This window comes from Amblyomma maculatum, chromosome 10 (genome assembly GCF_055883805.1).
Source record: "Amblyomma maculatum isolate TAMU_Amacu chromosome 10, ASM5588380v1, whole genome shotgun sequence".
NCBI classification, from domain to species: Eukaryota; Metazoa; Arthropoda; class Arachnida; order Ixodida; family Ixodidae; genus Amblyomma; species Amblyomma maculatum.
The window spans coordinates 101455222-101477992 of record NC_139353.1 but is presented as its reverse complement, the minus strand read 5'-3'; the positions used below and the strand labels follow the sequence as shown (position 1 = coordinate 101477992).

At 43.7% G+C, this 22771-nt stretch overlaps 1 protein-coding gene across 1 annotated transcript; it reads left to right on the top strand.

The window, feature by feature from the left end:
• The first annotated feature begins 289 nt into the window (after positions 1–289).
• Positions 290–21614, top strand: LOC146177149 (uncharacterized). Its single transcript, XM_084583106.1, has 7 exons — positions 290–476; positions 2961–3106; positions 15825–15851; positions 18513–18616; positions 20400–20498; positions 21318–21348; positions 21417–21614. Exons 1-7 carry the CDS (start codon positions 354–356, stop codon positions 21559–21561), a joined length of 675 nt encoding a protein of 224 aa, XP_084439232.1. The 5' UTR covers positions 290–353; the 3' UTR covers positions 21562–21614.
• Positions 21615–22771: the final 1157 nt, after the last annotated feature.

Sequence of the window (22771 nt, the reverse complement as noted above, 5' to 3'; positions counted from 1 at the left end):
ACAGTTCCGCTGGGGTTTTTAGAAAGCACCTTTCTTTATTATCAACTGACCTCATTCTCCTACGCCATCTGCATTTCCTCCTACGACACTAATTAATAGGGGCTTAGGCGACATCCCGAAAATCTTCTTAAAGATAAACATGGCATGCTTAGTTATGCATACAGAGGTGAGGTTTTTTTGTTGGTTTCCATAAGAACATGTTCCCTGTAATTATTGTCATATTGAATTTGCATGCATGACTTCTGCTAGCCACCTACTTAGCACTGAGATTTCGCATATAAGCAGTTACATTTATCCGTTGTTTTAAAGAAAAGTCTAGTTAAGGTTTAAATATTTTTCCTCACAGCAGGAGCATGGGCGTGAAACTTACGTCGACATTTCTGTTCTTCAGCGTGTTGCACGTAGTGTTGGCAGAAGATCCAGGACCGAAGTACGCACAGCGCAGTGAAATATACACCTACCAGGACCCGAAATCTGTATGTTGCCGCCTAAGTACCGTAAATGATGGAATAGAGTTATAGATGTTATGCTAAACACTCACTATGCATATGAACTGATTAATAGGGGACAAATATTGAAAAACGTTCTCCACATTAACCACAGAGAGATCATACAATAAGAGACAAAATTTGTTTCAATTTTCCCCACGAAGGCAGTATAAGCTTTCTGTTGTTTGCAATGCCTACTGATCTAAATTTCCGTTCTAGCCGAAATCTGCTGTCCGCGTTAACTGCAAAGTCTATGGGATAGAATATGAGAACCATGCTTGTTAAATATATCATTTGGCAGGTAAAACAGCCGGGAAGTGAGTCTCGGCAGGGTTATGTAACGTCACGAGGGAACAGGATATGTCCTCTGCCTCAGGACCGAGCCAGGAGTGGCCTACTTGGCCAGCTGTCTTCCTATGGGAGTCAGACTCTCTGGCAGCGCTGAGGTGCAGTTAAGAGTAGGCTAAGCAGGCAGGTTCCTTCGGTGTGGTGAACGCGGCGCTTATTTATATCGCACGGTCGTTCAATAGACTCTTGCTTCTGGCTGCATGCTAAGGAGCTTGTTTGATGCGTTATAGCAACAAATAAGGGATTGTAGATCGGCTGAGTTGCAAACTGTTGTATGTGAGTCTGGGTAACATTCGGAGGCAACGACTGAAGCCGATACCACTGTCGCACCTTAACATTCATAGTAGCTTTAATTAATTTGCAAATGTATTGCCTTCTCTCTAAGCGTAACCAATGTCTATTTGCACCTGGTGTAGTACGAATAAGCGCTTCAAAGTGTATTGCCGCGACCTATAGTCATTTTTATTGTTGCTAACAACCGAGAGCGTGCGGTCTTACTACTTTTTGTAGAGCCTGGGGCAATATTATAATCTTTCTTCACGCTCAGTTTGGCTGCGACACGGCTATACCACTTTCTTTGTAATGCAATAGGTATCGAGGTGTATATAGAGCATTTTGACCGAAACCCCAGTGCCTTTCACACTGTTCCAGTGTGTTTTTTATAACCGTTTGCTTGTTTTTTTACACGTTTCCTTACCGAGCCTAAATTGAGCATTGACGAACAACCGGGTATTCGTAGTGCTACAACTCGCAAACCACGTTTGTTGCTATCTTCAAATACCATTTGCTCAATTTACTTGCGGCCGCAACTGAACCCAATACAAAGTCCATTTCAGTGCTTCTACGCTTGTTTTTCGTTTGCGCCCCCCAACATTGTCACCAGCTTATGTGACAATCCGCGAAGATTCCTCTACAGCCGTTCCCAGTCGTTTGTGGGGAAGTTCGCGAGCTCGCTTTGGCGACTTGTATGAAATAAGGCCCAAGTCTAAACGTTCTGGCACAGTGCAGTCCCCCTGATGGTGTACTTCAGTAACTTAGCTACCTAAATAACCGCCAGGCACGCCTTCTAGCCAGTACCAATATTCCGTAGAAAGTAAATGTCAAATCTGTTATCTTTGTCAATAACACTGCCATTCTTACGAAACCACCAGCATCGCCCTGAGTTCGCACTTCCAAAACAGGCGACTGTAACGCTTTCTAAAGGAACAAAAAGGGGCAAAGAGAAAAAAAAACCCTGCGTACTCTGCATCTGAAGTAACCATCTTTAAGATAGCTGCCGCGTATCCCTCAATCGCCGAAGTTTTGTAGTTTTTTTTTCTTTTTATGTTATCGATATTACAAAATCTTTCAGTTTAGGTTTTCTTTTTTTTCCACCATTACATTGACGGAGTGATAGCTTTAGCCTTATTGTAGACTGCAGCTAGCAGTCCTGACAGCGCTGCCTTCTTTTTATGCTTTTCCTGGCATATGCGTTTTTGTAGTGTTACCCGTGTAGAACGTCGCAAAATCTCTAATTCATGTTCACTACCATAAAAGACTTTCAGAAACGTTATGAATATCTTGTACAGAGCACACTATATTCAAATTATTCTCTGTACTTCTCTACACTCGTTTTCCTTGGAGATATATTTTCTTATTCCTAAAAGATAATATATAAGTATTTCTTAAATGATTTGCTTTCCGTTGAAGGAATTTCATATACATACCATTAGGGCGGCGTGTGTAATGAGACCATTTCTCTAATCTATGCCTACTCTGAAAAAAAAAAAAGATTTGTAGACAAGGTCGAATTATTTGACGATCAGGGTGGCAATAAATAAAGATCAGCATGTTTCTTTAATTTGATGCTAGGGACTACACCAGTAGGAGCCAAAACTTTACACTTGCTTTCTCACTGATGTGTTTAAAATATACGCATTCGAAGGGGGATGATTCTACAGGACCTATTATTCTCCGAAGATGTTGAACATGTTGCTAAAATAAAAGAATGGATCAATAGATGTTATACATCGGAGGTCTAGAAGTTTCGAGCCATTAGCCTTCCGTGTTCTTTTGGTGTTTTACGTGTTCTTTTTCTTTTTCTCAATTATAATTATACGCGGATACATTGAATATTTATGATAGATTCTGGGAAGTGACAAACCCCTTCATCTCTACCGAACAAGCACTGGATGGAGCCGAGTTAAAACTCTTTGTTTGAAGTCATCTCTTCTGGTTGACGAAAGATACTCTTACATAAGGGATATACAGTATTACGGTGTGTCTTTCAGGTAAGAGCAGCCAAGCTTTATCTGTATCGTCCACTCCTTCTCAGAGATCTAATTGCTCTTTTTTCGGAGCTACGAGAAAATTATAAGTAAGGGTAATTCGTAAAAACATATAAAGGAACGTAGCAAGTAGTATATATTGCCTATTTTCTTTGTGCGCAACGTCAAACTATCACCTTAAATTGAACATAAAAGGCAGTGGTAAAAATCGTCTTCATACACAATGTTTCTAATACAAACAATTGTTATGGTATCAATTATGTAGCGAGCATGAGTAATCGGTGTCTTTGCATTATGGTTGGCTGGTTCGATTTGTGGTGTTCAACCTCACAAAGCGACTCACGCTATCAGAGACACCGTAGTGCAAGGCTTCGACCACCGGTAGTTTTGTAAAATGCAATGACATTGCACAGTGCGCGAGCACCTCATTTTCGCCTATATAAAAACGTGGCAGCCGCAGTAGGTATTCAATCCTGTGTCTTTGGACGCAATAGCCGAGTGCCCTAATTAATGCATTACAACGGCGGGTCCTTGTGATATCAGTTTTTTCGTCTTAATGCTATATGCAAAAACATTGCAGCTGCTTTAACGAAGCTAGAAAAATATTCAGTTCAGTTCAGTCGTTAAATCGTGTCCGACTCTTCGTGACCCTATGGACCATATCAGGCCATGTTTTCCGGTCTGTCACTATCTTCCTAACATTACATAACTTCATCTGCAGCGCCTCTAGGATGCCATTTAACCATCGCGTTCACTGCCTACCCCGTCTCCGGTGACTCTCAACATTTCCGAACATCAAATCTTTCTTCAGCGACTCCTTTCTTCTCATCAAATGACCAAAGTAGCTGAGCTTTACCTTCAGAATTTGACCCTCCAATGGGCAGTCAGGGTTTATGGTCGACGATATCGACTGATTTGATCTTCTGGCAGTCCAAGGCAGTCTCCGCCAGCACCACAATTCAAACGCGCCAATTCTTCGGCTGTCAGCCTTCTTCACAGTCTAACACTCGCATCCAACCATCACAACTAGAAATATTACAGCACAAGTTATACGGATCTTGGTTAGCAGACTAATGTCTCTGCTCTTTACTAGGCGGTCAAGGTTAGCCATGGCTCTCTTTGCCAGAAGTAGGCGTCTCCTAATTTAATGTCTGCAGTCACCTTCCGGGGTGATCTTGGAGCCCATGAAGAGAAAATCTGTAACAGCTTCAACTTCTTGTCCCTTGATGCTCCAAGACTTGATATGGCACGACGCCATGATCTTTGTCTTAAATTGTTCAGTTTAAGCCCAAACTTCTCACTCTCTTCTTGTACGTGCATCAGAAGTCTCTTGAGTTCCACTTCACTTTTTACCATTAAAGTGGTATCATCCGAATATCTAAGGTTGTTGATACATTTTCCAGCAATCTTCACTCCAGCTGAAGACTCGTCCAGACCGGCCTTCCTCATGATGCATTTAGCATATAGGTTAAATAGGCAGGGCGACAGTATGCAGTCCTGTCTCACTCCTTTCTCAATGGGAAACCAATCAGTAAGACCATGCCCAGTTCTTACTGTGGCCTCTTGCCCTTCCTACAGGTTCCTGAGGAGACAGATGAGGTGAATTGGAACTCCCATCTCTTGGAGAGCTTGCCACAATCTGCGGTGATCTACGCAGTCAAATGCTTTCGCATAATTAATAAAGCAGAGGTAGATGGGTTTCTGGAACTCTATTGATTTTTACATGATCCAGCGAAGGTTGGCGATGTGGTCTCCAGTTCCTCTGCCCTTACGAAACACAGCTTGCACGTCCGGAAGCTCCCGATCCGGACGTGCGATCCGGACGGACTGCTGCAGCCTACCTTGGAGGAGTTTCAACATGACCTTGCTAGCATGCGAAATAAGCGCGATCGTGCGGTAGTTGGAACAATCTTTGGCACTGCCTTTCTTTGGAATGGATATGTAAACAGACCTTCTCCAATCCTGTGGCCGCTGCAGGGTTGTCCAAATCTACTGGCATAATGTATACAGAACATTAACAGCATCGAGGTGGAGGTTTTGAAGCAACTCAGCTGGAATGCAATTAATTCCGCTAGCTTTGTTTTTAGCAAGGCTCTTTTTCACGATGCCCGGCTCGAGATCATTTATCACAACCATCCTATGTTGGTTTTGCACATCGGCGTCCTTCTTGTACAGTTCTTCTGTGTATTCCTGCCTCCTCTTCTTTATATCACAGGCTGCAGGGAGGTCCCTTCCTCGTGTGTCCTTTATCACGCCCAGATTAGCACACAAGCTTCCTTTGATATTCTTATACAAAGCTCTTGTGTTCCTCAACTTGCGGTTGTCCTCAACTGCTTGGCGCTGTAGGTTCATGAAGGTATTCTTACCTCTTCTCGCTATTTTCGTTAATACGCATTGAGAACATTGCATTTTTCTGTTTACCCCAAAACTTTTGCCATCCTCCTTTCCTCAGCTATATGCAAAGCCTCTTCAGATAACCAGTTTGCTTTCTTGCATTTCTTTTGCTTTGCAACTATCTTAGTAGCAACTTTTTGTATTATATCACGAACATTAGTCCACATCTCTTCAGGCCCTCTGTCTTCAAGATCTAATTCTTGAAATCGATTCCTCATTTCCACAGCGTATTCTGACGAAATTTATTTAGATCATACCTGAAAGGCCTTCAAGTTTTCTACACTTTCCTCAATCGAAGCTTAAATTTGGCAACAAGAAGCTGATGATCTGTACCACAATCGACCCCAGGCCTTGTTTTTACTGCTTGTATAGCGCTTCTCCATCTCTGCCGGTAAAGAATACAATCAATGTGATTCTTGTACAGACCGTCCGGTGAAGTCTATGTGTACAGGCGCCTCTTGTGCTGTTGAAAATGAGTATTCGCCACGGTCAGGTTGTTTTTTGACAAAACTCTACTAGCCTCTGCCCAGCTTCATTTGGCTCACCAAGCCCGAACTTGACTGTAATTCCGGATTTTTCTTCACTCCCCACGTTAGCATTCCAGTCTCCCATGAGAAAAAGGACGTCTGATGATGGAGGGCGGTTTAAAGGCATTGCAGGTCAACATAAAATCTCTCAACATCAGCTTCTTCAGCAGTAGTGGTTAGTGTATAGACTTGGATAACTGTTATGTTTAGAGGGTGACCTTGGATCCGAAGTGAAATCATTCCGTCGTTTTATTGCTATACTGCTAGCACTTTTCTGCCGTCGGTGGAGGTCGTCCCTCCGCTCCGGCGCCCCACGTCACAGCGTGACGTCACGACCAGAGGAGAGCAGGGGCTTCAACTCGTCTCTTCGGCCGTAGTCATTTCTTCGCTCGGCGCGGTGTCTACCACGTGACTGCCTCCTCGGCCCGCCGCGTGAGGGCGCTCACTAGGAGAGGATAAACGGGGCGCCGCAGGCATATTCTCCTTAGTCATGTCTAAGGCGTTGTACAAGGCATCGCTGAGCGACGTGCGGCGCGCAAACGCCGGCGCCGTGCCGAAGAGACAGATGAAAGGCAAAAGCGGTTGGCTAAGCAACGAGCCTATGCCGCAGAATGGTGAGCCCGGCGGCGTTCTACAAGTTCAGTGAGAGAGAGTAGTTTCATGGACTCTCTGAATGCAGAAGAATTGTCTATAAGTAGTGCAGAGAGAGAGTACTACCCAATGGGGTAGCAGTCTAGACTTGGTGATGTATATACATTCGGACAACTATGTAATTGCCAGTGTTCAGACCAAGTGTCACTATTTTACGGACCACCAAAGCGTGTCCATTGGAATAAAAAACAGTAGAAACCATGTTATATCCAGAGTAAGTCCTTTAGTTGCACAAAAGGCGAAGCCATGCCAAACCACCAGCAGAGCCAAGCGCAGCCAGGGAGGTATTGCTTTCGCAATCACTCAGCCTTAACCAGAGCTAAGCCAAAGCTAACTTTTTGGTGAGTTGAACCCTAGCACTGCTTTGCCCATTCTTCTGTTTACTATGACAGCGACCCCATTCCTTCTCCTGGATTCGTGCACACAATAAGACATAATTGTCGAAGGAATTAAATTCTCCCTTTCCTGTCCTCTTGAGCTAACTGATACTCAAGATATCAACGTTCAATCTGTCCATTTCTCACTTGACGACATCCGGTTTACATTGCATCATAGATCTCACATTCCACGTTGCTATGTGATATATCTCCTTGCGACATCGGACTTTCAGTTCGCTTCCCGACAGATCCACAACTGAGCGTCCTTTTGGCGAATCGCCATTTGTTCATCCCCAGTAACATGTCGGACGCCTTCCAACCGGGCGGAGGGGGGGGGGGGGGGCTCATCTTCCGGCGCCCTATCATTAATGCTATTGTGACTGGGCTTAGGGTTTTCTTGGCAGGAAATACTGGAGGGGGTTGCCATTACCTTCTCCAGTGAATCACATTTTTTCAGAACTCTCTGCCGTGACCTGTCCATCTTGGGTGGCCCTAAACATTAGAGCTCACGACTTCATCGAGTTTCGCAGGCCCCTCCGCAACGACAAAGGGAGCAATCAAACGCTGCTCCCCATGAAGGGAAGCAAAATATTAAATGTGCGTAAAAGCATGTCACACTTAGTTTTGATGTTGGTTAGAAACTATAGGGTTTTTTGTGCTCTGTGGTAGCCCAGACTTAACGTTTATGATTGTTTAGCAGAGCTTCAAAGGGCAAGACCATGCCGCTGTGCTTGGATCTATCGAACACTAATCCAACTTGATAGCAATATAAGGAATATGGCCTGCAGTGCACATAATGGCAGTTAAACACGGAAGTGTAGGGGGGGGGGCGGTAATCCGCTGCTGTGATAGTCAGATCAGCATCCATACTGGCTTCTCACCAGAAAATCTTCAGTTCAGTTCAACTCTGATGCCTTTCTTTTTCATCGGATGGTCCAATGCTGATGTCGCACGGTTTTATTTGGGTTGAAAAGTACTACTTCCACACTATAAGCACTGAGTTCGATTGAAATATTCCATTTAACTTGAGAGTTTGGTGGAATTGGTATTGCCTTTGCCCTGATTTAATTCGCCAAGATATCTCACATACATGACAAAGAGGCGTGGCGTGTGGATTTGCAGTAGGCCTTTGTTTCTCATTCAGTGTCTGACATTCCACAGATCTTTAACATATTAGACGAACTACACAAACAAGCATGACATGCTCTATTGCATGAACTCATAGTAGTATAATGATCATAACTTTCAATCCATTCTTTTATTGCGAAGAATCTGTCATCTGCTTCCAAAGTGAACTTTTGACATAACTGCAACATTACTATGTACTGAGGCAAGTTTGTAACCTGATAAAACAGTAAAGCGATCTATGGGATGAAGTGCACCGAATCTAATTATGCAAAATGTCTCTTAATTCCAAGGAATCTTGCATTAAGAAACATTCACCGATTCAGTTTCGCGGGCCATGATTTACTCGTAGTTTGAGGCAATTGGGGTAGATTGCTAGGATTATTCTAATATTTTCTTATGCAGCATAGCCTGGTTGTTGAAATACAGATTTGCGATAACATGGAGAGATAAATATTCCGAATAAAAATTACTAAATGCGTTTTACAATATATGTATTTGAGAAAGAGTCGTGGTGTTTTGAAATACGCTTTTATGAATATACGAGCTGTAAACAGCTACTATTACGGTACCTGGAAAACATTTTTTTCTGTACTGGAAGGAAGTACTATGATGTTCGAACTGTAAACAGCGGAATATACACGTTTAAACATTTGAATGAAATTTCGCGCGCGGCGAACTTTGTATGTCTGCCGACTATACATGGTATAATATTGTGAAAGAAGGCCAGGTCCAGACGGCAAGGTCGTGAAGGCAAAGCAAGGTATGCCGTGTCAGCGTTTATTCTGATGGAGAAAACCCAAGCGCGCGCCAGAGCCGGCGCCGCGGGACGATGATGATGGTATGTACAAGAGGAAGAAGAAGATTATGGTATGTACAAATGAAAGAAGATCCGTAGAGAGCTCACACAATCTGCCCGGGGGGTCGGAAGCGGCCAGCCTGGCCGCTCCTAACCAACCGATGTACCGCGGCGCACAAACGGCTTCAAGCGAGATACATGAACAATTTCAGTTCCATGGTGGCGTCGGTCAGCTGGGGGATCAACAGGTGTGACTTGGTAGTTTACTGGGGAAGTTTGGTTGATTACCTTGTAGGGACCAAGATAGCGGTGCTGAAATTTATCACTAAGGCCAGGGGTGCAGTGGTGTATAGAGCAGTACTTCGTCACCAGGGCGAAAAGAGACGACGCGATGCTTCGAATCGCAGCGACTCTTGCGGTCTTGCTGGCAGGCTTCTGTGTTGAGGCGGGCAAGATGACGGCATCTGGCCACACGGGATAAGAACTGGGCTGATAATGATGAGGAGTAGTCGGGCGTAGAAAAGAAGGAAGTGTCGAGGATTGTAGTAGGAGGACGGCCGAAAACGAGGAAAAATGGGGAGTAACCGGTAGTCCGCTGTACTGCAGTATTATAGGCGAATGTGACGAATGGTAGAACAGTATCCCAATTTCGATGATCCGGTGTGATGTACATGGATAGCATATCCGATAGGGTGCGGTGAAATCACTCAGTCAGACCGTTAGTCTGGGGATGGTAGCTTGAGGTTGTCTTATGGAGGGTCGATGACGCACGAAGAACTTCGGATATGACTGTCGATAAGAAGGCCGTCCCGCGGTCGCTTAGAAGCACCCGAGGAGGGCCATGACGCAATACAATTGACCTCAAAAAGAAATTAGCTACCTCTTCAGCGGAACCAGTCGGTACAGGGGCCGTCTCAGCATAGCGTGTAAGGTGGTCGACAGCTGTTATAATCCAATGGTTACCACCATTGGAGAGAGGTAGGGGACCATATAAGTCGATGCCGACTACGTCGAATGGTGTGGCGGGACAGGGAAGGGGCTGTAGAAGACCAGCAGGGGAAGAAGTCGGCTGCTTGCGACGTTGGCACAGGTGGCAGGAAGCAACGTATTTAGCTACAGTGGTAGACAGGCCAGGCCAAAAGAATCGTCTTTTTACGCGGTCGTATGTTTTGTTAAAACCAAGGTGACCTGCAGTAGCGTCATCGTGGAAAGCCGCTATTATACGTGGGCGAAGCACACGCGGTACGACTGGGAGCCAGCGAGTTCCATCAGGATAATACACGTAGCGGCGTAGTATGCCATCTTCAAGCTTGAAATTGCGAAGCTGTCGGCGAAGTCTAGCATTGGGTGGGCTCGAAGCGCCGATAAGGCGGTCGATGATGGGCCGACAGTAGGCATCAGCTAATTGCTGTGAGCGGAGAGCGTGCTTGTTCTCAGAGTCGTCAAAAGAAACTGCCGTAATATGCGTCGGTGGAAACGATGATCGGCTGTGGTCAGAGGTGGAAATGCATTGTAAAGAAAAACAGCAGGCTGATTCCGAAACCGGGCAGCGAGAAAGAGCGTCGGCGTCTTGGTGTTGGCGGCCCGATTTATAAACGACGTCGAAATTGTATTCTTGCAGGCGTAGAATCCAGCGGCCAAGTCTGCCTGTCAAATTTTTCAGCGAAGATAACCAGCAAAGAGCATGGTGATCGGTCACAACTGTGAAATGCCGACCATATAGGTAAGGGCGAAACTTTTGAACAGCCCAGACGACGGCGAGACATTCCTGCTCGGTAATGGTGTAGTTTTTCTCAGCTGGAGTCATGGTCCGACTGGCGAAGGCAATCACTTTCTCACGTGAAGTTGCATCGCGCTGCAGAAGTACAGCGCCAAGACCGTGACCACTGGCATCAGTGTGCAGGATGGTAGGAGCGCTGTGGCTGAAGTGGCCAAGAACTGGATCTGATATAAGGGCGTGCTTTAGGTCATTAAAAGCAGTGTTGCACTGTTCAGTCCACACGAAAGGGCTGCGCGCTTTAGGTAGTTCATGAAGTGGCGCAGCAATGGTTGCAAAATGTCTTATAAATCGCCGGAAATAGGACGCCAGGCCGAGGAAACTGCGCAAATCTGCAGTCCGTTGCGGACGAGGAAAGTTCAAGACCGCGGTTATTTTTTCAGGGTCTGGGCGAATGCCGTCATGGCTAACCAGATGTCCTAATATTTTATTTTCCTTCTCTGCAAAGTGGCACTTCTTGGTGTTGAGCTGAAGGCCCGCTGAAGCAAGACACGTGAGGACTTCATTCAGGCGCGTGAGATGGTCAGTAAAAGTTGACGAAAAGATAACAATGTCATCCAAGTAACATAAACAGGTTCTCCATTTGAGACCACGAAGTACAGTATCGATCATTCTTTCAAATGTTGCGGGTGCGCTACAAAGGCCGAAGGGCATAACATTAAACTTGTAAAGTTCGTCGGGAGTTGCGAAAGCGGTTTTTTCTTTGTCGTCCTCATGCATAGGTATTTGCCAATAACCTGAGCGGAGGTCCAATGTCGAGAAATATTCGGCACCTTGCAGAGAGTGAAGGGCATCATCAAAACGCGGCATCGGGTAGACGTCTTTGCGGGTAATTTTGTTGAGTGCGCGATAATGAACACAAAATCGTACCGATCCGTCCTTTTTTTAACTAATACTACAGGGGAGGATCATGGGCTTGTTGATGGACGAATAATATCGCGACAGAGCATGTCATTGACATTTTCTTCAATTACTTTTCTTTCCGAGAGAGAAACTCGATAAGGTCGTCGGCGTACAATTGAGTTACCTTCGGTAAGGACGCGGTGATGTGCAACACTAGTCCGTCCCAGTGGTGGGGAAGTGGCATCAAAAATGGCTTGGTGGGCTTGAAGCAATTGCAGCAATTCTTGTCGTTGGTGTGGCATGAGGTTCGGATTGATTGTCTTCGACAGCATGGAAAGATAGACTTGCGATGAATCACGTTGCGGAGGTAGCGGGGCAGTGAGCATCATCATGGATATAGGGTGAGCATCCACTATGCATGGCAGGGAAGTTCCTTTAGTCAGCACGAGGGATTCACGGGAAGTGTTCGTGGCAGCTACTATTGCTGAGCTGCTGTGGAATCGTACAAGACTTGATGGGAAGGCGATTTTACGTGCAAGATGACGATGAGATGGTGCGATGAGTACATCCCCGTCACTGATGTGTTCGGAAACCACGTTAATAAATGTTTCGCACTGTGGAGGCAATACAGTATCAGCTGCGGTAATGAGGAAATGATGCCGTGCAGATATGTCAGATGATAAATCACTGTCTGTCACATGGATGACACGGTCGCCACAAGAAATTAACGCTGAAGTGGTTGATAAAAAATCCCATCCTAAAATCATCAAATGCGCACACGGTGAAAGCACAGCAAACTGCACATGGTGGCGGACGCCGTCTATAACAACTCGAACTGTACCTTTTGCTGAAGGGTGCAGAGGGACGCCATTTGCTCCACGAAGTTCAGGTCCATCATATGGTGTCGTTACTTTCCGCAAACGGTGGCACAAATCAGCATGAATGACAGAAAGTGCAGCTCCTGTGTCAATTAAAGCTTCGACCGGGAATCCTTCAGCTAAAACGGAAATCATATCGTACGGGCGATGAGGAGGACTTTTTGTAAGTTCGCAAAGTGCAGTTTCTCCTCCGGAAACTACATCGCTTAGTTTTCCAAATTACGGACAGGAACAGTTGTTGCTGGTCGAAGTGGCGAAATAGAGCGGCGGTATGGGGAAGGGGACCGGCGTCGGGATACATGAGCCCCACTTGGTTCAGACGAGGATACCGGCGGTGGAGAGAATCGACGAGGTTGGTTGGGAATTGGTCGTCGCTGATAATATGCAGGTATGTCACTTTCGAAGGCGTCATAACCACGTCGCTCGTTCTGAATGCGTCGGCGACAAAAGCGAGATATATGTCCTCGAATTCCACAATAATAGCACACTGGGCGAGAGGGGCGCCAAGGTGCGTAATAGGGTGGCGTCGGTTGAGCCGTCGTCATGGCGTTGATGTGGTTGTAGGGTGGTGCTTGGGGTGGAGGAACAAAAGGAGGAGGGGATGCAGCGACGTGAGCGTAAGTCGGTGCTGGGCGAGGTGCAGGAGGATCAGGTGTGACAGGGTGGTTGATAGTGGCCAACTCTTCTTTAATGATGTGGCGGAGGCCGGCGTCGTTAGAAGGAGGAGACGAATGATCGCACCCGTGCCGGCAGAAAGGGCTGAGGGCTTGGAGCTCCTCGCGGATTATCGCTCGAATCATGGCTCGTAGATCGAGGTCAGTAGAGGTCACAATATTTACGATCGATCGCTTCAGCGGATCTCCGCCTAATGTACAGATTTAAAAGGAGAATGTTGCTTGCTGCTTATTATCTAATTGTGCTGGCAATACATGGTTTATTTTGTATTGCTCGTTGAAGCAATAGTCTGCGGGATATACATGCTGAAATGTTGAATTTTCGTTTGCTGAGGGCTACCTACGTGTGGTTTAACTTTTCAGACCACTTCTTCATGCGGGGCAGTAAATAACATGCCTTGAGTGCACCTGTTGCATTTCGCCCGGCTAAATAACATAACTTCAGGTCCCCTGCACATTCAACAGCGATATGAAAAGGAAAGTGGCGCGTGAGAGTTTTAGTCTTCTTTCCAGCGCTTGGATTACTGCAAGTGCAAATTGGAATAAATTGTGTTGCAAAACACCAGCTTGCAAAACCGGCCGTTTAGAAGCCTCTAAAAATAAAAGGAATTGTGCAGGCTCGACTAAAATTCAATCAAATTTCACACACTGCCACGGTAGCCTAGCGGTTAGGCCGCTCGACTGCTGCACCTGGGATTGCGGACCTGAATCCGACTGCGGCGGCCGCTTGTCGCTGGAGGTGAAAAGCAAGGCACCCGTGTGCTGTGCTATTTCACGGCATGTTAGAATGCAAGAGAGTCAAGCTTGCAGCGCCTCCACTACGGCATTTCTTATAGCCAGAGTCCTTTCGGAACCTTAGACACACTGAACCCAACTAAGTTCAACGAACGTTGGCGATCCGCCGTCGCCACAGTCGCTGCTGCCGCTACGAACTGACCTCGCTTCCCTAAGCGTTAAAGCTCTTTGCATACTTCTAGTCCCACCTTTCTCTTATCTGGCTAGGTTGCTGTCTCTGTCCTCGGCTTTTTTACTTAGCTCATTTGCCCGGCAGCACGCACCAGGACCTCTGCCGCATTCGACTGCATGGCGCATGAAAGTTCCTGGAAAATATGAATGAAACTTCCTCAAGAGGACGATCTTTACTACATCATTACTAAGGGAACTGCTGTTCCTTACTAAGGAAGGAACAGCAGTTTACGTTAGGTAGCGAAGCACTTTACTGAACAGCGAGAGAGTAAGTTGCAGTTTGACAATAGGCGGCATCGGATGCTGCGATAGGTTGTGCATTCCTGTCTGGGCGGTACGATGAGGACGACATTGTTTGCTGCGCAATGCGAGAGTGGAAGGTCAACATTTGAAACAAGGTGATCTTCAGTTTTGCCATACAAATTCTAGTGCTGAGGCTATAAAAAGCGTGCCCCCTTTGATATTGTGATCGAAGAATATGGGCATACGCATATTATTACACTTCCGCTTTTCTGTCTCTTTGCACGGGCATGTTTACATTCTGCATACGACAAAACCTTCAAAATTTAGGAGAGCTCGCGTTACCTCATCTTGTCCGCACATGCCGTTTCTTGTGCTAATATTTTACTCACGAAAAATCAGCTAATTTGTTTTGATATACTCGCTATCGTATTCCGCTTGCGGAAAATCTAAAAACTATCTTCAGCAAAAATCCAACCCTACGGAGTTATACATAGAGTGTTAAATGCAAAATAAAATCATTTTTATGCTGGATCTAGAAGGAACGCGGACTAAGTCAGGAAGTTACGGTAGTTACTAGCTACGTTAGAAGCAGCGGCGAGTGTTTTTTATTATAAACAGCAAAATTATAGAAACATCTTGTGAGATGTTTGGGTTTATATTAATTGCCATTACGCCATCTGATGATATCACTAACGGCGCGGATATAAAATACTTGCCGTACACAGCATTCGTTCGTCCGAATTTTGTACGGAAGTATAATATTGGACTTTTATTTCTCACTTCCAGTTCCGACTTCTAACATAACGTGCAAACAATTCTGAACAATATATATAAATTATTTATTTATTTCAAAAAAATTACATACAAATACGAGCCTGCCCAAGCCAACAATGGGCTTGTGGGGCAGCGCTCGGCAGAATGGAGCAAGCCCAGGGGGGCACAGTAAGTCAATTGCACAAGACTCAAACTAAAAACTAAAGAAAGGCAGTAAGAAATGACGGGGAAGAAAAAAAATAAAAAAATAAAAACAAAGAAAGAAAGACACAAAGTTACACATACAGATTAAAGATATAAGATTTTACTTCTTTCCGCGTGCTGGAGGATAAAACATTATCTGGCAGGTCGTTTAACACATCAGGTACATAGAAGGCACGGACACGTTTCCCGTATCTTGTCCGTACTCTTGGTAAAGAAAAGCGGTCGCGTGGACGTAATGTTCTGGCGGGGACATACGGGAGGCAGAACTCATTGTTCCATATATAGGAAAGGATTACTGTTTCTTTGAATAACAGCCTGAACGAGGGCATGTGCGAGCATGAAAAAAGACTGGAATTGTTAGTAATGTGCACACCATACATCACCGCCCGAATATATCGTTATCATGCTCTAGCTCCTGCTGTTTATTATCAAGTACGCTGTCTCGTGCTGAGTGGTTAGAAATTTAAACTCGAACTATTCATTTTGCAGGCGCCAACCCCCTGGGATACAAAGATAGTACGTATTATTAAGCTTTTTCTTTTTGTTCTAAATAAAATACGGAGGAGTTGAAGCCCATTAAGCTATGTTTATTGTATATAAACTGGTTGTTTCGGCTGGACATGTGATATTTCAGGCTCCCGTGCATTCTAGCTGTTTCCCATTGCAAACTCAGACCTGGTCGGGCTCTTGTGCATCTGATAACAGCAGGATAAAACTATAGGCTTCCTTCTTATTTGCTCTAGTCTACTGCGCTCTACTGCGATCTCTCTACTAGTGATCTACTGCGCTCAGTGCCCCTTTTGCAGTCGCATGACTGTTGTTTATTCACTTCCCTACGCAGCCGCCATAGAGAAACATACTTAGGTAAAAAGTCGACACTCGAGCCATTTCGCGGCCAAGCGCGTAAGGTTTTGACCACACGTGAGGCGGTGTACCGATGTGTGCTTCCATTTCCCTTAAAGGTAGACAGGTTATCATACCTACAACGGGTTACATCTAAGCGTCCTGTTTTTATATTAACATTGATGCGCCGCCGGTCATGTACCGTCGGGTACGCCCAGCTCAATGGGCTCTTCAAATGCGTTGTCTCGTTGTGCTGAAAATTTGTTTTGTCTACAGAGATAATTTTCTCGTTTATTGAGTAGAGAACGATATTAGCATGTTGTTTGTTGAGCTGCCTGAACGTATTTTGAGCGTGTAACAAAGAATATGAGCCGTGACGCGCTTTATCGTGCAGCCGTAGTTTGTTTTTCGGCCACGTTTTGGTAAAGAACATGTGCATTGCTTCCAATGCGTAATATACTAAATGTCACTCGCAAAAGCTACGGTTTAAAACACAGCATTGATCGAAGGCTCACCCGAACCATAACCGAAACACTTATTTGGCACGACAAGAACTGTGTAATGCGCTTTTCGGATCGTTTCGCGAATTATGTTTACCTCACTGTGTATACACAATACCAGTTCGTAAGCACCATTTCTACAGGCCGCGTTCATTCGTATGGCTACGCAAGGCGTGATAGAGGAGGCACGCATGCAACAGCGCTGGACCTAAAGCTTTTCCGTTCGAAAGAAGAATCGCAAGAAATAACATCTATATTGCTGACTTGCTTTCGCAAGGAAAATATATATTTCATCTTTTCTTTGTTCCTTTCTTCTTGGAAATAGATCGTTCATAATTTCAGCGGTGTTGTGTGCGAAACCTTCTTTTTCCTCTCCTGCGTTGTCTTCGCCTGTTCCACCTTAAGCAATATCCAGAGCTTTCTGATACTTCGTCTTTCACAGCTGGATGCACTTTGGGAGCTAAAGTGTAATAAAAAAAACATTTTATAAACCATGCGTAAAAATTCTATCAAACATATTAGTGCTCAAACAGTGGTGAACTATATTCCACGTTACTACTGGAAGCCTTCCTAGACAGCAATAAAAGCAATGCTATCGACCTTACCACGAAGGTTAGGCCCTCTGCATTTATTGCATTTATTTGCTCCATGCAGGCCTCAAATGACTCATTCAAGACGCGCTTACAAGAACGGCCGTCGAATATTCAGGGAATATTGCCCAGGGCCTAGGAGAATAAAGGCACCATACTACAGAATAGCCACACTCAGAAATGTACTTTAGTTTAAAAAGCGCCTCTACATCTGGCGAACCGGCTATCTGAGTTGGGGGAGATGATATCAGCAGATATGTCTTCTATAGGCATATTTTAGAGAATTAGTTTTCTTTAATTGCGAAAGCAATACTATGCCAGGTCAAACCGCTCCTTGCTGTTTGCTGTGCCGGTGTCCCTGTTCCTGGTCCCCCAGCCGTCTCCTCGCAGTCTCCTATTCGTCTCCTCATAAAACATCAGCCTGCCATATCATTCGAATTCAGGCAACTCCTATGCCCCGGGCAGGAGCTGCCAACTCGGGTCGCTTCTTTCATATGGGAGGGTCACACCAGAATCACCCTGCCAGAGCCGTTTGCGTTCTGGTTACCCCTACCACACGGAAGCATGCCCATACGGCTTGGTTGAAGCGTTACTTTATATGGGGGCTGGTAGCTTATGCTCTCGCGTTATCGTCTTAAAGGCTGAGCTTAAGTGTCCTCAATAATGTAGCACCTTACACTGATAGGGAGTGATAAGGGAAGAATGTAACAGGCAAAAGAGGCTTCAGCCGATGCTTTCGCAATTCTAGTAGGGTTCAATGCTAAACCACAACAAATTTTTTGACATTACTATTAACGTACAGGCACGCATTTTCGATTGAGGTGGGTACATTTTCTAACAGGCTAACATTTTTGCTTACCTCTGGTCAGAAATACTCGCAATATCGGATTTCTATGAGATACGTACGCACTTATTTAGAGAAATTTTCTTCGGCTTCGGGCTGCTGAGCTAATGAATATCACTAAGCTTTTTGAACATTACGGTTCCTCCGGCGGCGATCAGCTCCCTTCTCTTGGTGATCTTTCGAGATGCATTAGAAACGACGCATTGAACAACACAATGACACGGACATTTCAGAGCTTCTCCTTTTTCAGTTTTGAAGGTATTTTGGACATACAATGAAGCACAAAGTGCACCAGTATTTTGGCAACATTGTTTGCGCACAATATTTGTTCAATTAGATACTGAGGTTTGCAGTATGGTGACTTACAAAGGAGCGTCACATTCTTCATGTACTTTTACAGCAACATTACTTTCAATATGAAAGCAATGTTACCAAATGACAGCCAACCATATATTCTCGTCAGAAAACAGGGAATAAGCGGAAGCAAGGATATTGACGTTCAAGGTAAGACATTGTGTACAACATATGAATCCACGTTGGATGAAATAAGAAACATGTCGGCATAACGTGGCAGTATTTTGCAGCCTTAGATCAAGTAATCAAAGACAAAATATTTCCAAAGCTATTCGTCAGTGTGATCGTTTCGCCACCGTAGATCTAATTGATGTCCTAACCTTGCCACGCGCTGCACACAAGAGTGATTTTATGTGTGTGCTTGCTTAACGTGCTGGTCGATAACCTTGAATCAAGTTTAATAATAGGGAACAATTTGCTGCCAATAGTTAGAGCCGATAATGTTCGACTCCAAGATTAAAAATGTACATTATCAAAGTTAACAGTGGGCATACTGTACTTCTAGTTTTAATTCTTAAATTAGCACTTAATCTGGTGTAAATAAATATTCTTCAATTTTTTGATAGCCGCGTTTGTCAACATAGCGAGATCTCGGCACGAAACGAGAAATTGTAATTTAGATCATGTTAAACACACGAAGGAAGAATGTCGCTTTTTATCGCAATAATATGGTGGTCAGCGTTGTAGAGCTCTATTTATCTTAAGCTTTGGAAGCCGGATTTGAGAGCAGCATAGACTTCTTATTCAATGCATGGGAAATATGGTGGCCTTATTAAAAGGAGCAAATATTTTACTTCTGTTTCCCGTTTCATCAAATGAAGAACGTAATATAAGTATAGAGTGTAATATAAGTATACAGGGTGTCCCAGCTGACTTGGATCAAGATCTTAATAATATGGTTAGCCCTAACACAGTGAAACAAATTGAGAGCAGTTCAGAGTCGCCTATGCTAATTCCTCCAGTATCTTTTAGTTTGCAAAAGGTAATTGATTAGTAAAGAATGATTACCTTTTTTGAAATTATTAGCTTGAGAGAAAAACTGTCAAAATAAAAGTTGCGGATATTCTCGAAAAACAGGCAGCTAACTTGCTTCTATCAAACTAGCGTTGACGCGAAGTGATATCTTTGCCAGCCGAAAACGACACCTAGCGCAAAAAAAACTTCCTCGTGACTACGGCGTCATTTTAAAGCCTGATTTAATCTAACAGCTGGCTTCGTGACAGCATTTTTGAACGCCTATCAATAGGGTGGCGTAGGTCGTAGCTTGATGGAAACAACGTCGCTACTATCTTTCGAGGTCTGCAACTTTTTCATGGACACTATTTCTCTCAAAGCAATAATTACAAATAAGCTGATTAGTCTTCACTAATTATTTCACTTTACTGAACGAAAAAATACTGGATGTTAGCACAGGCTACTGCGAACGGCTCTGACTTGGTTTCTTCAGGCTTCGTATCCACAGGGATCCGATTCAATGCTTTCTAGACCTTGCCTTGGCAATCTGTAGCATTATTTCTATACCATAATACCTTCATGATATTTTCTTTTGCATTCAGCCAGGTTTCTTGCTTATTCCTTCATATCTACTTTTTAATGAATTCAATTCAAACGTGGCCTTTGCTTCATATGTATTTCCTTACCTACAAGCATTTACCTTTCTATTGCCTCGATTGGAGCTTTTAACTTTTCTGCCCTTCTGGCGTTCCTGGGAGACAACAAAAAAAAAACTAAACGCCTAAGCTTGTTGTACACATGAGGATTGACGCATTCTACGTGACATCCTAGCCATTTCGCCTCTTTCGATGATTCGCAGTACAGTGTGGGGATGCAGTGTGTCGTCTTGGATACCAAAGCTGTAGAATATTGAGGTATTCCTCGAACTGATATCACGGATATTGAAAATATATATGAAATCTCATGTTTTCACCTGCAGGCGTAGAGGAATGGCTGGCTTATCAAAATGCAGACCAATACCCGGTGCTTTTTGCCGATTCAACTTGCCTTATCACCGGAACGCTGAATAAAGGAACAGGTAATATAGTTGTTGTTTACTATTAATTTGTTTTGCACACGCTGTTTGAACTCCTTTTTTGTCTGAGAGCAACCTGAATATTTCGCAATAATGTCCTCAATTTTCTGAGATTTTCGTGATCAAGATTTTTTGTAGCCATTGTAAAATATGCGTCTGGTTGTATTTCGATTCCTTTTGAAATAAAAGCTCTGCACATTCCTCACACGAACACTAACTGCTCCTGCTTTGATATAAATTTCTTATAAAACTAGAAAATAAATTTTTTACATATATCTTTCATACTGTGTTTTATGGCTAACATAAAGTTCGTTTCTTCATTGCGAAACCCCGATGTACAAATTAGTATAGAGCAACAAGCTTTTGATAGGAAGTCATGGAAACATTTTATCTCTTCACTTAAAAGCCAATAACTTGTGACTAAATATAGCTTGCTGCTAACAAGCTTGGAGCTATTTCATATATATTTCCGTGATCACAATAAAGATGAAAAATATTATTTGAAGATATTTATAATGCAATACGTATAGTTTCATATAGTTTTGAATGCTTATCTGTGCAAACTACTGCTTGTTGCTTGCATTAGTACAGATATTACTGGGGCGGCGCATAGACTGCTCACGAATACGCAAACAGCTACTTATTTTACGGGACCAGAAGTAAATGTTGAAAGAAAAACGAGTAAGAAGTTATTATTTACATAATTACATATTCGATGTTTTTTGACTAGTCCCCGTCTTTCTCGCGCTATTTGATATGGATAGTTGCTTTTGTTTGTTTTAGCACTAACTGTCATTACAATATTTCCTTTCTTCTTTTTAGGCGATTACGGTAACAGTATTCTAAGTCCTCAGTAGGTATCGTGCACTTTTACACATATTGGTCACCTAATCAGATCCTCTTCGCACCTATATCTTTCAGGGCGCTCCTATTGCACTCTGTGGCTTACGGAAACTTCTCTGCACAAACCACCCAGTCACTGCAATTTTATTTTCCTTACTTTGTGCGGACAGCCCGCTATAAACACTTACAAAGAAGAAACTGTTATTTGCGACAATTTTGTTAAGAATACAGCAATGTGGGGATTAGAGTGAATAAATTGCTTCTGTTTTCAATTGACGCAAATTCGTTTATGCTCTATGCAAACACTTTATACACTCGCGTTTGACTTCAATCGAGAAGAGCTACTGAGGGCTCTTTATCAATAAGGCTGCGCAGCAGATTATCTCCCACCATAGCTCACCAAAACGCAATTATGCTGTAACACTACCAAATTGAAATAGTATGAAATACAAAAGGCCGGTAAGATTTTGCTATGCACAGGATGCTAGACTGACTTAGCTGAATGACGGAATTAATTTGATTTTGTCAAATTTCGTAGGTTAGAACTTAACTTTCTTGTGCAATGTAAAGGAAAACGTGCAAAATTTCAATATTTTTATATGCCTTTACTTCAGAAATAACCGAACAATCTTGTCTATGCGATTCAATTTAGGCGATATTATCATCGTTATCTTCCAGTAGCGAAATTTGTGCGAGAAAGTATGTGTGCACACTTTCGAAAGGTGAACTATTAAAAACATAGTAATAACTTTTAGAAAATTATTCTCTATACTGACGTTCGGTAAAATTTCACGAAACCTGCAGATGGAAATCAGATCCAGCTACTACTTCCGCATTTTGGCTTACAAATCCACACATCAATTAAACTGAGCACTAGAGGTAGCGAAAATGTCATCTTAGACAATGCATCAAATAAAAGTCAAAACTATTGTCACGTTCGAGCGTTCGCACTCTATCTTCCTGGAAACTAAAATGATTTTCCTTCCTAATAGTCATGGAGAGCTCACTTTTTGTTCGGATCTGCTTTTTGCGATTTTAATTTCAGATAAATCGCTTCATAAAGTGTGCTTAGCGTGTAACAATCGTTTTGTGAAATTCTATGTAAGCTTTATAATCATCTATCAACGCCAACTGCGGTGTTACACATTAAACATTTTTACCATATCCTTAACAATTTGGACTGTTCAACATCTACTCTACACAATTATATTGAATCGCTTAAAAATAACGTTACCACTGCAGTGAACCAGTGGTTAGGAAACCCGGGTGCTCAACTCAAGATCGTGCAATCTAATCCAGGCCGCTGCCTCCTTTTTTTATGGCAACCAAATTGACGTGCTTTGTGACTTATGTGCACTTTAAAGATCTCCAGGTGGTCGTTATCTGCAGAGCCCTCCATTACGGTGTTTCGCAAAGCCTAAGCCACATTCGGA